We start from the raw sequence: 12,753 nt of genomic DNA, 5'->3' as shown, positions 1-12,753 counted from the left end.
CTGCCACGATTAATTTTAAAATTGCTATAATAAATGTATGTATTCTCTAAAAGGTATTTTTTTCCTGCTTGGTGGCAGTTATTTGCTACTTTCCTTAAGTTGTAGATTGTTTTAGATTTTTTTTTTTACCATTGCGCTTGGAAAAAACAAAATGCCACTTTTGACTTTCCCTTCTCCGGTAAGTCAAGACAATGTTCACATGTAGCGTGCACCGAACGTTCTTTATCAACGCGATCGTTTCGGAGGTTTCGGGGCAAATAACGCCAGTTTGCTATGTCATAGCCTAACTAAACTTACATAAAGTGACAACAAAACTTAAGCAGTGCTTGTAGGTTTGTATTTACACGTCACCCCATGTTTTGAGCGAATTTTGAAGCATGCTTTGTTGACAAGAGAAACGATGTCTGTTATCCTCGAAACCACTGTTGGGGATATTGTGGTGGATCTATTCACAGATGAACGCCCCCGAGGTACAAAAACTCACATTGACACGTAATAGCAACATAATACTTGATAATATATGTGGCCTTTCATCGATATTTGCTTAGCTTTATTAAAGACTGCAGTTTCTGTTGCGGAGGCCGCCATGTTGTGACGTCATTTCTGTCAAAGTTGTGAATTTCTCTATTGAGTAAACTCTGATTCTATAAAGAATTTGAGATACCCAAACTTATTTTATTTTCGTTTCCTATTTTTCTTTAAAATATATGTATTTAATGTATATCATACAAATAAAAATTAATATACTGTCCTTTTCATTTGACAATTACAGTACCCCCATTTTTTCCTTTTTTTGGTAACAGTTCCATGTTCGTAATTTTTTCTAATTATGGGTTATTCTGTAACTTTTCTAGCATGCCTGAATTTTCTGAAGTTGTGCAAGATCAAGTTCTACAACTATTGCCTTTTCCATTCAGTGCAGGTATTCATTGTATTTTTCAAGTCAACATGGAATAACGCCAGTAAACACAAAGGACATTGATACAAACAGTATCTATGCAGTATAATGATCAAAATTTCATGTCCCATAAACAGTGAAATAATGATGTGAAATAATCATTTTTTTATAGTTTTTTGTATGTGACAGTGCTGGTTTTATTTCTCACATTTGCTCATATTGTATTGTTGTTAGGTTAAGTACTAATACTGTACCTATAAGGTATAAAAAAGGCAATCACCCACCATTTTTGCTCTTGCCAAATGCCAAGTCACACAATGCATCCATTTCCATCGGCCAATTCATGCATGTAACCAAGATATATTTTCAATAAAAATTTGTCCATAACGTATCAGACTTCATTTGTAGATTGTTATCTTAAAGTTTTATTGCAAATAGACCATTTTATTTTTTAACGCCATCATTGTTTTTATACCGATTCAGAGAAACTTCACTGCTCAAACAGGTGATCCACAAGGTACTGGAAAAGGTGGAGAGTCAGTTTTCAGGTAAATATATTTTTTTGGCATTACATGTACTGTAAACAACATCAAGTAATAACACTATAAACTAGCATTAGCATTTTGAGATGGCATACTGTACATTTATAAAACCAATGCTACTTCATCTTTGAATTTTAGTTCCACCATGGAATCCACTATCGATTTCATTTCTCAGATCAAAGATGGCAAGGATGCATGATTAATTAAGTATCAATTAAAAATAACTGTATATACACTACTTTTGTGTGTCAAAATTATGCATCTCATCTGCACTCCTGATGTTTGAATACAGTACATGTAATGTCTATTTACTTGTACAACCATTTAAAGATTTTAAGATATAAGCTTTATACAAAAAAAACCTTTTAACTTTTACCAGGGTATTATATGGTGACCAGGCAAAGTTTTTCAATGCTGAGGCCAAGCCACAACTAAAGCATAAAAACAAGGGCACAGTTTCCATGGTTAACAATGGTGACAATATGCATGGCTCACAATTCTTTATCACCCTTGCCGATGGCCTGGACTACCTGGATGGGGAGCACACAGTGTTTGGTGAGGTCTCTGAAGGTTTTGATGTCTTGGACAAGATTAATGAAGCTATTTGCACTGATGAATTTAGACCCTACCAGGATATAAGGTATGGCAGAAGGAAAAAGCACAACCACACATTTTAAAGTTGAGTTTGTATTTTCCAAGTCTTACTTAACCGTACAGTACAGGTGCTGTGTTACTTAATCACTTTTATCAGAGGCATCTTATCTCTGTATTATGCTAGGCTGCAGTCTCTGCTAGTAGGATACGTAACTCTCAAAGTAAGTGGCTCAACAGGAGAAGGGAAGGTTTATTTTCAGCTTGTAAAATCTTGGTCAAACACTGCTGTGGAACCCTAACAGTTTATGTACTGTACATTATGGAACTACCAGGCTACTGGAATGACATTTCAATATTTCAGATTGTAATTTTCAATCATTTCTGATCAGACACTGTACTGTTACTGAAAATTCATGCTGTGATTCACCCACTCATTCAGGAGATAACTTTACACACACATTTTTGATGTTTGAAGTCTTACAGGTCACGCTGTAATATTCCTTATTTATTCTATTTATAGAATCACTCATACTGTCATTCTTGATGACCCGTTTGACGACCCTGAAGGGTTGCCCATTCCTGACCGTTCTCCCGAGCCAACCAAGGAGCAACTGGAGGTGCGCTGATAATATGTACCACACTGTTAAGCCATGTAAAGATGCTTCTTCTGAATGAGATGTTTCTTGGTATAATATGCTTTTGTTTAAAAGGATGCACCAACTATAGATTTTTAATTTTCATATTTGAGGGGGGGGGATATCCTCTTTTAGATAATTTCACCAGAACTTTCTAGGAGTTAAATCTTTTTGAGCGATGAAATACAAACAGTACAAGATGTGATGCTTAAAACAAATATTGTTAAAGACTGTATGTATAGTATGCTGAAAGACAAATAAGACAATGTTGCATGTTAAAAGATTAGGATAAACTATTTTCAAATGAGTGAAAGATATGTACTCCCATGTTTAAGATGTAGTAAGAAAATGTCTACTTTGTAAGTATCACCCAGAAGATGGCCATTGTCCTCAGTGGCCCTTGATTCCCAATTCAGATAAAGGATAGAGATGGTGCAATGATATTCAAGACCTCCTGCTTTTCATCTTTATACAGTAAGAGATTCATAATCCCCCAAAAACAGAACCAGGTCTCAAAAAACACTCAAGCCAGGCGTGTCGAAGGGGGAGTTGTATGACCGCTGCCTGAGGCGCCTTCCCATGCCTTCAACTCAACAATGTCGGAATCTGCACTCTCGTAATTCAGCATCTAGCTGCGGCTAGAGTGATTAGCTACTCCAATTTATTTTTATTGTGATTGTGTTTTTGTCCCAGAGCGGACTAATAGGTGCAGACGAGGAGGTAGACGAAACTAAGGGCAAGACCATGGAGGAGATAGAAGACATGATTGAAGAGCGAGAGGAAAAAGCTGGTGCACAGCTTCTTGAAATGGTAATGTAAATTTATTGGTTAGGTCCACAGTTCAAGTGGGGGGGGGGGGAGAGAAGGTTCGGAAACTCCCTTGTTTAACCACCCTGCTACAGTACAGTATATGCCTACTGTATGGTTGTGGACACTGTGTCTAAGAAAAAAGTATGCAGTTTGCTGTAACTTGGTTGCCATGGTTAGTGACCTGGCCTAGCTGTGTGAATGTGGCTTTGCCGGTATTCATGGTAACCTGACATTAATGTGTCATCTCAGGTGTGCATGCATGATAAGGAAATGCAAGCATGTATTACATGACAGATAGAAAATTAATGATCTTTTAAAGCCAGTTTTAAATTATCACATACGCATTGTATTTCCCACAGGTTACAGTTCCTTGCTATAACCATGTGGTTCAAGCTGCTTTTTTTTTATAAACTCATTCTATCTTAGTAAACTAATGGGGAAGCTAGTACCCTGAAGTGCATTTTAAATCTTAAAAGATACAGAATCCTAATGTCCTTATCCGTGAAGACAAGGGTTCTAGCTAGCCTGACTCTCTAGTGCACCAAAACATTAACAATTTTTGTCTTTTTGGCTTGTTACTGGTTTTCCATGCGTAATTGTTCTTCTTTTTTGGCAGATTGGTGATATACCAGATGCCGATATCAAGCCTCCGGATAACGTCCTTTTTGTCTGCAAGTTGAACCCTGTTACCACTGACGAAGACTTGGAAATTATCTTCTCAAGATTTGGGACCATTCTTAGGTACAGAGCAGTGCTAATTAACAAACACTTCTTTCTTCCAATGTTGAAAAAAAATGTGTTTGAATGGTGCTCCGTGAAGTGTCTAATGTTTAAATCTGTGTATTGTTTTGTTTAGTTGTGAAGTGATCCGAGACCAGAAAACAGGCGAATCTCTACAGTATGCATTCATTGAGTTTGAAAAAGTAAGTTTTAGTCTTCCTTATGGTTGAATTAAGTTAAATCATTAAATTAAATTAAATCATTAATACTGCAAAGAAAGTAGATTGAATGAAAAATGGATTTAGAATTCTGAGCAGTAATATTTTTTTTGTAATTTTACTACACAATTTTCCAGCCATGCTGTCATTTGACAATCTGCCCATGCCTAAAGAAATTTAAAATAATTAAAAAAAATTGATGTTACATGTGAGAATGGAACACACACCGTTGTGATTTATTGGCCAATGTTTAAACTGACTACTAGGTTGTTTTGCTTCTTAAAACCCATTAACACACACATTGCACACAGATAATGATGACAGATTGTGGCATTTTCTGTGCTTGATGGAAATAGGAACTATATTCTTCTCTGTCTTTAGGACGAGGACTGTGAAAGAGCGTACTTTAAGATGGACAATGTCTTGATTGATGATCGACGAATTCATGTAGACTTCTCCCAATCTGTGTCAAAAATCAAATTGCAAATGAGAAAAGGTACCAAAGAATAGACCCTTTTTGGTAAACAACTTAATTACAACTTTTTTTGGTGAGTGAACTTATATACAAGAAAGGACCCATATTCTACCATTATAGTACTGCTGTTAATGTAACTTTAATTTTAACTTAGAATTTTTTTCTTTGCAATTTTAAAGAAAAACTAAATGAAAACAGCATACAGTAATACAACTTTATTTATCCAAAAAGGAAAACAACCTAAAGAGTTGACAATGATTGTTATTTTTTTTTTCTTCCTTCCAGATGGAGTCAATTATAAGCTTTCCCTTATTGTCAAATTGTTAATGGGACTCTTCTTTTATAAATTTTAGGAGCCCAGCCACCCTTTCCAGATAAAAAAGATGACAGGCCTAAATTTTCCATCAAGGATAAAGGCAAACGTGACAAGTATCCTTTCAATAATCCAGAGTTTTGATATTTATTGATACTAGTATCATAGTATACAGAGTTTCAAGATTTATCAGTATTTTATAATATACCATGTTTGAATACTTATCAATTTGGAAAGAGGATTTACAATTGTATTGCACTTCAATGTTCATTAGTTTAGATCTTTGGTCAGACCTTAACACACTCTATAGATATGACCTGGTCTTTGACAACAATTCAAGTGACGATGACCAGCCGATGAAGAAGAAAAAATCCTCAAAAAATGATGACAACAGAAAGTCAGAGAAAGAGAAATACAAAGAAAAAGATCAAAGGTCAAGGGAGAGAGATGAAGACGGACACAGAAAGAGAGATCGGGATAGAAGGGATGACAGGGACAGGAGAGGGGAGAGGAACAGAGATAAGGTGTGGTATATATTGGCTCATAAACGGGATAGAAGTGCGTAGAGGGATAGAAGAAAGGAGAGGGAAGGAAGGGAAGGAAGAGAGGAACAGAAGTGAGGAGAGGAACAGAGATAAGATGTGGTAAATATGGCCGCATATTGGGCTAGAAGGGAGGAGAGGGACAAAAGAAAGGAGAGGGTCAGAAGGGTGGAGAGGGACAAAAGAGAGGAGAGGGTCAGAATGGAGGAGAGGGACAAAAGGTAGGAGAGGGTCAGAATGGAGGAGAGGGACAAAAGGGAGGAGAGGGTCAGAAGGGAGGAGAGGGACAAAAGGGAGGGGAGGGTCAGAAGGGAGAAGGAGGGCATAAGGGAGGAGAGGGACAAGAGATCTTGTGTCTTTTCCTAAAGCCTTGTTGGGGGAGACCCCTTTTCCAACGCACAAGCTCTTTTCGAGTCACTTGCATTTGTAGGCCAGTGCTCAACAGTCCTACAAACACAAGCGAATAAAAAGGAGCGATGTACCCTGATCAGACCCTTGGTATTTTTTATTTCAGGATAAAGATCATAGGGGTGACAGAAAAAGGTCTGATGACGATAGACAGGAGAAAAGGTACACAAGAATTATGGGAAGATATGTGGATAGCCCAGGTAGTCCAAACTGGTACATATCTCTGGCGCTGTTGGCATAACAAGTTGGGAGGTGCTGAGAAATAGTTCGCCAACATTTCTTTTGTCTTGTGGTCAGTCGAATGAAGCGGCGCCCGGCGCTGGCTAATGTTTGCGTTGTTAATGTTTGCATTTTCTTTGTGTTGAGTACAAGCAATGCTGATTTGCTCAGGGCATACTCTGCTCTTTGTTTGTGTGTGTGTACCGCAAAGTGCTAAAAAAAAAAACATGCCTTTTTCTGTCTAGCCGCAAGAGCAGACGGTCCCCTTCTCCGTACCGATCACGTGACCGAGATAGAAAACACAGAGATGACAGGAAACACAGATGATGGCATGTGATACCTGTGTGGAGCAATACTTGTCTTTTTATAAACACTGTTAAACAAGACTTCACCTACACGTAACCTTGGAAGATTGGCATTCCTGTGTTTGGCAGGCCACCTAGGACGATTGGGATTCCTGTGTTTTCCATAGCATCCCTAGGACGGCTGGGATTCCTGTGTTTTCTATAGGCTTCCTTGGGATTCCTGTGTTTGCCATATTTCTATGATGACACTTGGGATTCCTGTGTTTGGCATGTTTCGTATGACGATTAAATTTGATTGTGCTTGCCAGGTTCCCTAGTAAATAATGGCCACGATGGGTATCGTTCAATTTAAGTTCTCAAAGGACGAATGGAGAAGTGTAGCAGCCTGCTCATAAGGCCTAACATAACTGCCTGGATTACCTCATAGTTCTAATGTATTTAGTTCTGTTGTTTTGTTTCCGATTGTTGTGTCTGTGGTGCATCAATCCAAGGAGGTGGAATCTTTTGATAGCCACTACATGACCCGATCATTATTTTTTTAAACAAGGGACTATTCTGTTGCCCGTGCGCATTTCATTGAGCGATTTGGCGATCAAAATGGCGGATGTGGAATGTTATGACAAAAACTCGCACTGTTTCTTGACTGTAGAGATATCTTTTTTGACCAGAAAATTCCCGCAGAAGGCAAAGATAATGTCTGTGAAGTAGTTTCGCTCGAATCAGCGATTGCCGGATACCGTTTTGCGTGCTAAATATAACCATAAAGATGCTAAACAGCTAACCATTGACAGTCTTTCTTATCTGATTTATCTGATTGGATATTATGATAGAAATCCGTAAACTTCCTTTCGGATAAATTATCGGAGAAAGATTATTTTTTTAGTGTGTGGTATCCATTTTCTAGGGTATGATTGTTGGTAGAACTGTACGCGGTTATCATATCAAGCACAAGTTGCTCTGAATCACATACAATTATCAGACCCTTCTCTAAACAACCCTTTCATTTCCCAGAAAGGTTGAAGGCAGGAGCAATTTATAAAAAATCCAAGATGGCCCCCTTTTAGTCACGTTACCTTGGCTTTCATGGTTAGAAGATACATATTTCGTTACCGTTTCACAAGATGAACTCACTTGACAAGTTTCATGCATTTTTGTTAAAACCCCATAAAGATACGCTATTTTGTGTGTTTTTCCCGTATGAATCCTTAGAGCCCCTGAGTATTCGAATTATGCGCTGATTTCCCCGGGTCATTCATGAATCATCTTTATCTCCGCCATGTTTACGAGCCCACAATGTTTTCACAGGGTTTACCGTTAATGATAACCGTCACGAACATCAAAGTGGAATACTTGTGTCACTAATAAGGGTTGTAGCATCAATACATACTATTACGAATTATATCAAGTACGCAACGGTAGTCATTGGCGAGTCATTGCAATCCATTGTAGTCAACGGCAAGTCATATCAGTCTATGGTTCGCCCCATGACAGGTTCTCCAATAGGGTTCTGGATTCCGGATCCTAGTGTGTGGATTCCGGATTCCATGTGGGTTTTTTCTCGTGGATTCCGGATTCCAGCAGCATGGATTCCGGATTCCAGCAGCATGGATTCCGGATTCCATATCTCATTTTTTCATGGATTCCGGATTCCATATCTCATTTTTTCATGGATTCCGGATCCCATATCTCATTTTTTCATGGATTCCAGATTCCGGATTACCTGTCATGGGGCGATATGGTAGTGCACTGCCATGCTCAGAGTATGGCAAGCCATGGCACACCATGGCAATGTATGGCAACACATTGCTGATGTGCCATTAGGTGCCATACTCAACGTATGGCACTCCATGGCAGTGTATGGCAAAACATTGCCATGACGTGCCATTAGGTGCTATACTCATAGTATGGCAAGCCATGGCACACCATGGTAGTGTATGGCAAACATTGCCATGACGTGCCATTAGGTGCTATACTCGTAGTATGGCAAGCCATGGCACACCATGGTAGTGCATGGCAAACATTGCCATGACGTGCCATTAGGTGCTATACTCATAGTATGGCAAATCATGGCAATGTATGGCAGGTTATGGCAAGCCATGGCGCATGATGGCACACCATGGCAAGGTACGGCAAAACATTGCCATGACGTGCCGTGTCATTCAATACTCAAAGTATGGCAAGTCATGGCAATATTTTGCCATACGCTGCCATGGCTTGCCATACTATGGGTCCTGACGTGCCATGGTCCACCAAAGTGTTGCCATAACCTGCCATGACGTGCCATGGCTTACCATATTTTTAGTGGTTCGTCATGGCAATGTTTTGCCATACCTTGCCATGGTCCACCAAAGTATTGCCATGAGCTGCCATGGTGTGCCATGTCTTGCCATGCTATGAGTATGGCAGTGAGAAAGATTTGAGGGAGATTTTAAGAAAAAGATTTGTACACGAGAAAAAAATTGGTCGCACAAGCAAAAGATTTGTCACAAAAGTAAAAGATTTGTCACACACGTAAGATATTTGTCACATAAGGGAAAGTTCATTTATTATCTCGAGGGGGGGGCGTAAGGATTTTGATAAAAGTAAGGGATAAAATTAGTTGACCCCCCTTCTTCAGAAGGAACAAAATTTTCCATGCCCCCCTTACGCTTTTCGAAATTAGGAACGGCAATGAAAATGTCAAAAACGCGATTAGAAAAAAAGAGATTAGCTGTAAGTTGGACAGAAAGTGGAGAAGAAGGAATTGGCTGGAAACATTTATTCAGAAAAAGTGAAGGGACTCAATTTCTCAAAGATGCGTTTAACTCCAGCTAATAAGATGCGACTAACCCCACCTGATAATGGTTGATGCTAACTAAAGATGACGCAAAAAATGCAAAAAATATTGTGGCAAAAAAAAAAAAATTGACAAAAAATGACAAATACAAAATATTAATTGAAACATCCCGCACGAAATTTATTCACACAAAAAAATAATATAAAACTGATAAAAAAAATCTGGACGTCCAAAAATAAACCGCATTGAAAATCAACATTGAATATCAACATTGAAAATCAAAGGTAAATTTCACCAACATAGAAATTCGAAAATTTAATTTAATTTCGCGTTTTATCTACGTGGCCATCGTTATAATAACAAGGGATCTGGTGACACTATAAGGACGATGGCCAAGTGTTATATATAATAGACCAGGGGGTCGTTTCTCAAAACTCCCGGTAATATTCGGGCCCTTTAGGGTACCGGGAGAGTTTTCGGGATACTTTTCCGGGCGAGGAAGAGCGTTTCTCAAAGCTAGCGGTAGCGTCCCGGTTCTTTACGGGTTCCCGATAAGAAAATTATATTTTTCAGAGTTAATGAATAGATTGGCTAAATAATTATTGAATATCAATAAAAATCGTAGATTTGTCGATGTCTGTAGACAACTTTACGGGTTCCCGATAAGAAAATTATATTTTTCAGAGTTAATGAATAGATTGGCTAAATAATTATTGAATATCAATAAAAATCGTAGATTTGTCGATGTCTGTAGACAACTGGTACCCCAGACACTGCTGTGGCATCGGCACTTTTCGAAAAAAAATACAAAGAACAATTAGATAAAGTCTCATTTTGTAGCAAACTTCCAATACCTTCGCAAAGTTGTTTACATTTTTTTAGGCGCACGGTGACAGCTAAATGTCAAATCATTTGACAAAAAAGAAACCTGATTGGCTGGTAGGGAATCCCATAAAATGATGTTAGCCGTGATTGACCCACTTCTTCCCGGGCAGTGATATGGTTTCCTCAAGTGATGAAAATTCACTACAACTCGACACAACTTGAAAATGGCGAGATTTAATCGGAAGAAAAGCACCAAATTGGATAGTTCAACTTGGCCAATTCTAGATGAATAGTTGATCTATAAATTCAGCTGAAAATATTAAAGAAAAACATCGTTTTGGGTATCAATAATCGCATTAAAAGTAATTCCCGGTAAGTTAACGGGAACTCTTGAGCTCCCGTAAGTTACCGGGCGAGTTACCGGGATTTTTTCCGGGCCCGACAATAACAGGCGTTTTGAGAAACACCCGTAAAGTTTATCGGGGGCTAACCGGGTGACTTTCCGTGTTTCCGGGTTCATCGGGACTTTTGAGAAACGACCCCCAGGACTCCTTGCGCACTTCCGCCACGTGGATACAATATTCCCGCGCTTTCTATGGGTGTCCTGTGGTAGAAACTCCAAATAAGGATATACTTGGAGCGAGGTGCGAACTTTTGCCTCCAGCAGTTCAGCGTTCCGTCCCCCTTAGGCTACTCGTGGCGGAACTGACTCAATGTGCTGAATGTGAGAAGAAGCGTCCTGACCTTTGGGATATAGAAATACCACCAAAACAAAACGCCGTATGGCAAAATCTTAATGCCAAGATGTCCGAAAAGAGGACCAAATCCCAGAATGCGGCTAAAGGTGCATCTCCCCCGTCACTAGTCCAGCGACTAGCGGCGGAGCCAGACAACAAGCAGACTTACAGGCCAGTCGAGCCTAGAAAGTTTGTGGACTTCGAGTACGACGAGTTGATTCTCGAAAACCTCAAATCGGCATGTGCCGCTTTTGCGCTGTTTGGAGAAATTTAGAATTCCCTCTATCGGACCCAAATGCGCTCTAATCGCTTAAACATGTAAATAATAGACAGCTACAAGTACTACATAACGTTGGATTGAATTTATAGCGGAGCCAGCGGAACTAATGGTATATAACTATGCGATACCCTGCGTGTCGCCCGCCCGCCCGCCTGCCCGTGGAGCCAGCACAATTTGCAATAACTTAGCAAAACGCCACCTCAGTGAAATAATTATACAAGAATATATTTTAGCACTTTACGAGAATGCTCCATACTTAATAAAACCCCGAAAGTTGCATCAAAACTTACAATTATTTAGTTTTTAGTGTTTTTGTATTTACACTCACGGGAATCCTGCGTCTAATTTTTCTCGCGTTTTGCTCTTCTAACTCGCGGCCGATACCGTGAATTGATAAAGTTTTTGCATTATTTTCGTCGTAGCTAAAGCCAAGAAAGAAATTCGACACATCTTACACATTTATAATAAAAAGACGTACAAACGATGGATGGAAGGACAAAGGATGGGTTTGGAAAAAGAAGGTAAGTATAAGATGTCAATTTTATAACCTTCGTCGGAGCTATGAAAAACTCTTGTGTTGATATATTTCTAGCACTCAAACAGTTAAAGCCATGATGGGATGTTGATGTTTTATTATACCTAGTTCCTAACTAGTAATTCAGCTAGTTTGTTCATACAATATCCGATAGAAATTGATTGATTGTTCGTAAACAACGTCGCGTTTGTTTTAGAAAATGTTGTTATTTCCTTGCTTTTAATTCATTCAAGAAGTGAACTAATCTTAAGCTTTTTATTTGATAACTTTTTAACTTTTAATAAAGAACGATTTCTTATCTGGAGATTCTTCGTCACATTTAAGTTCTGTGAGCTCTTTTATGAAAGATATCGAGCGATGAACGGTTTTAGTTTAAGTATATTTTGTAAGTTCGAAGAACATTTAAAATTTAAAATGAATTCTGGTTTAAATTTTAGAAAAAAAAAGGTTCGTGAGAGGTAATAGGTTCTAAAATGATCTGCTTTACCATACATATGATTATTTTTCACGGGAAAAAGATATCTTGAATACCCCAGCTCAACGTTTTCATACAACATCTCAAAACTCCCATCTCTTCAATTTTCATAGAAAACTAAAGATAACAGATACCTATAGTTTTTCTCTACAGATTTTTCTGAAAACAAGGCAATTCAACCTCTGGCTCATTAGCCCCTAAAAACAGACTTCATATATTTCCTGTTCAAGGTTTTATTTTAAAGGTTACTTGGAATTATTTTTAATTTTAGGTTTATCAATTAGGTTTTGTGCGGCATAACATTTATCTCTTTAGTATTCTTCCGTAGATTTTGTCACTGTCCTCCAAATTTTTCAGGCGAATCCCGACTCAAGCAAGCTGACAGCTTTAAAGGCATGATGCTAGGGCAGGATGTGTTCATTAATACAGCTAATAAGTAACAAAAA

The 12,753-nt window shown here is 38.6% G+C and overlaps 1 protein-coding gene and 1 long non-coding RNA gene across 2 annotated transcripts; both read left to right on the top strand.

Annotated features, from left to right (window-relative positions):
• The first annotated feature begins 99 nt into the window (after positions 1–99).
• On the top strand, positions 100–7,460 carry LOC5515970 (peptidyl-prolyl cis-trans isomerase-like 4). Its single transcript, XM_001636021.3, has 13 exons — positions 100–470; positions 855–922; positions 1,382–1,446; positions 1,820–2,080; positions 2,555–2,651; positions 3,363–3,479; positions 4,096–4,220; positions 4,336–4,402; positions 4,799–4,913; positions 5,246–5,321; positions 5,516–5,729; positions 6,262–6,317; positions 6,620–7,460. Exons 1-13 carry the CDS (start codon positions 401–403, stop codon positions 6,699–6,701), a joined length of 1,413 nt encoding a protein of 470 aa, XP_001636071.2. The 5' UTR covers positions 100–400; the 3' UTR covers positions 6,702–7,460.
• Positions 7,461–8,290: 830 nt separating this feature from the next.
• On the top strand, positions 8,291–12,753 carry LOC116607487. The gene is made up of 2 exons (XR_004292359.2): positions 8,291–11,818; positions 12,665–12,753. It is a non-coding gene; the product is annotated as an uncharacterized LOC116607487 (long non-coding RNA).

This window comes from Nematostella vectensis, chromosome 14 (genome assembly GCF_932526225.1).
Source record: "Nematostella vectensis chromosome 14, jaNemVect1.1, whole genome shotgun sequence".
NCBI lineage: Eukaryota > Metazoa > Cnidaria > Anthozoa > Actiniaria > Edwardsiidae > Nematostella > Nematostella vectensis.
This window is presented reverse-complemented; position numbering and strand designations above follow the sequence as displayed.

Coding starts and splice junctions, on each gene's coding strand:
- LOC5515970 (XM_001636021.3), top strand. CDS start 401: ATGTCTGTTATCCTCGAAACCACTGTTGGGGATATTGTGGTGGATCTA. Junction 2,652..3,362: donor CAACCAAGGAGCAACTGGAG/GTGCGCTGATAA, acceptor TTTTTGTCCCAG/AGCGGACTAATAGGTGCAGA. Junction 5,322..5,515: donor GATAAAGGCAAACGTGACAA/GTATCCTTTCAA, acceptor CACACTCTATAG/ATATGACCTGGTCTTTGACA.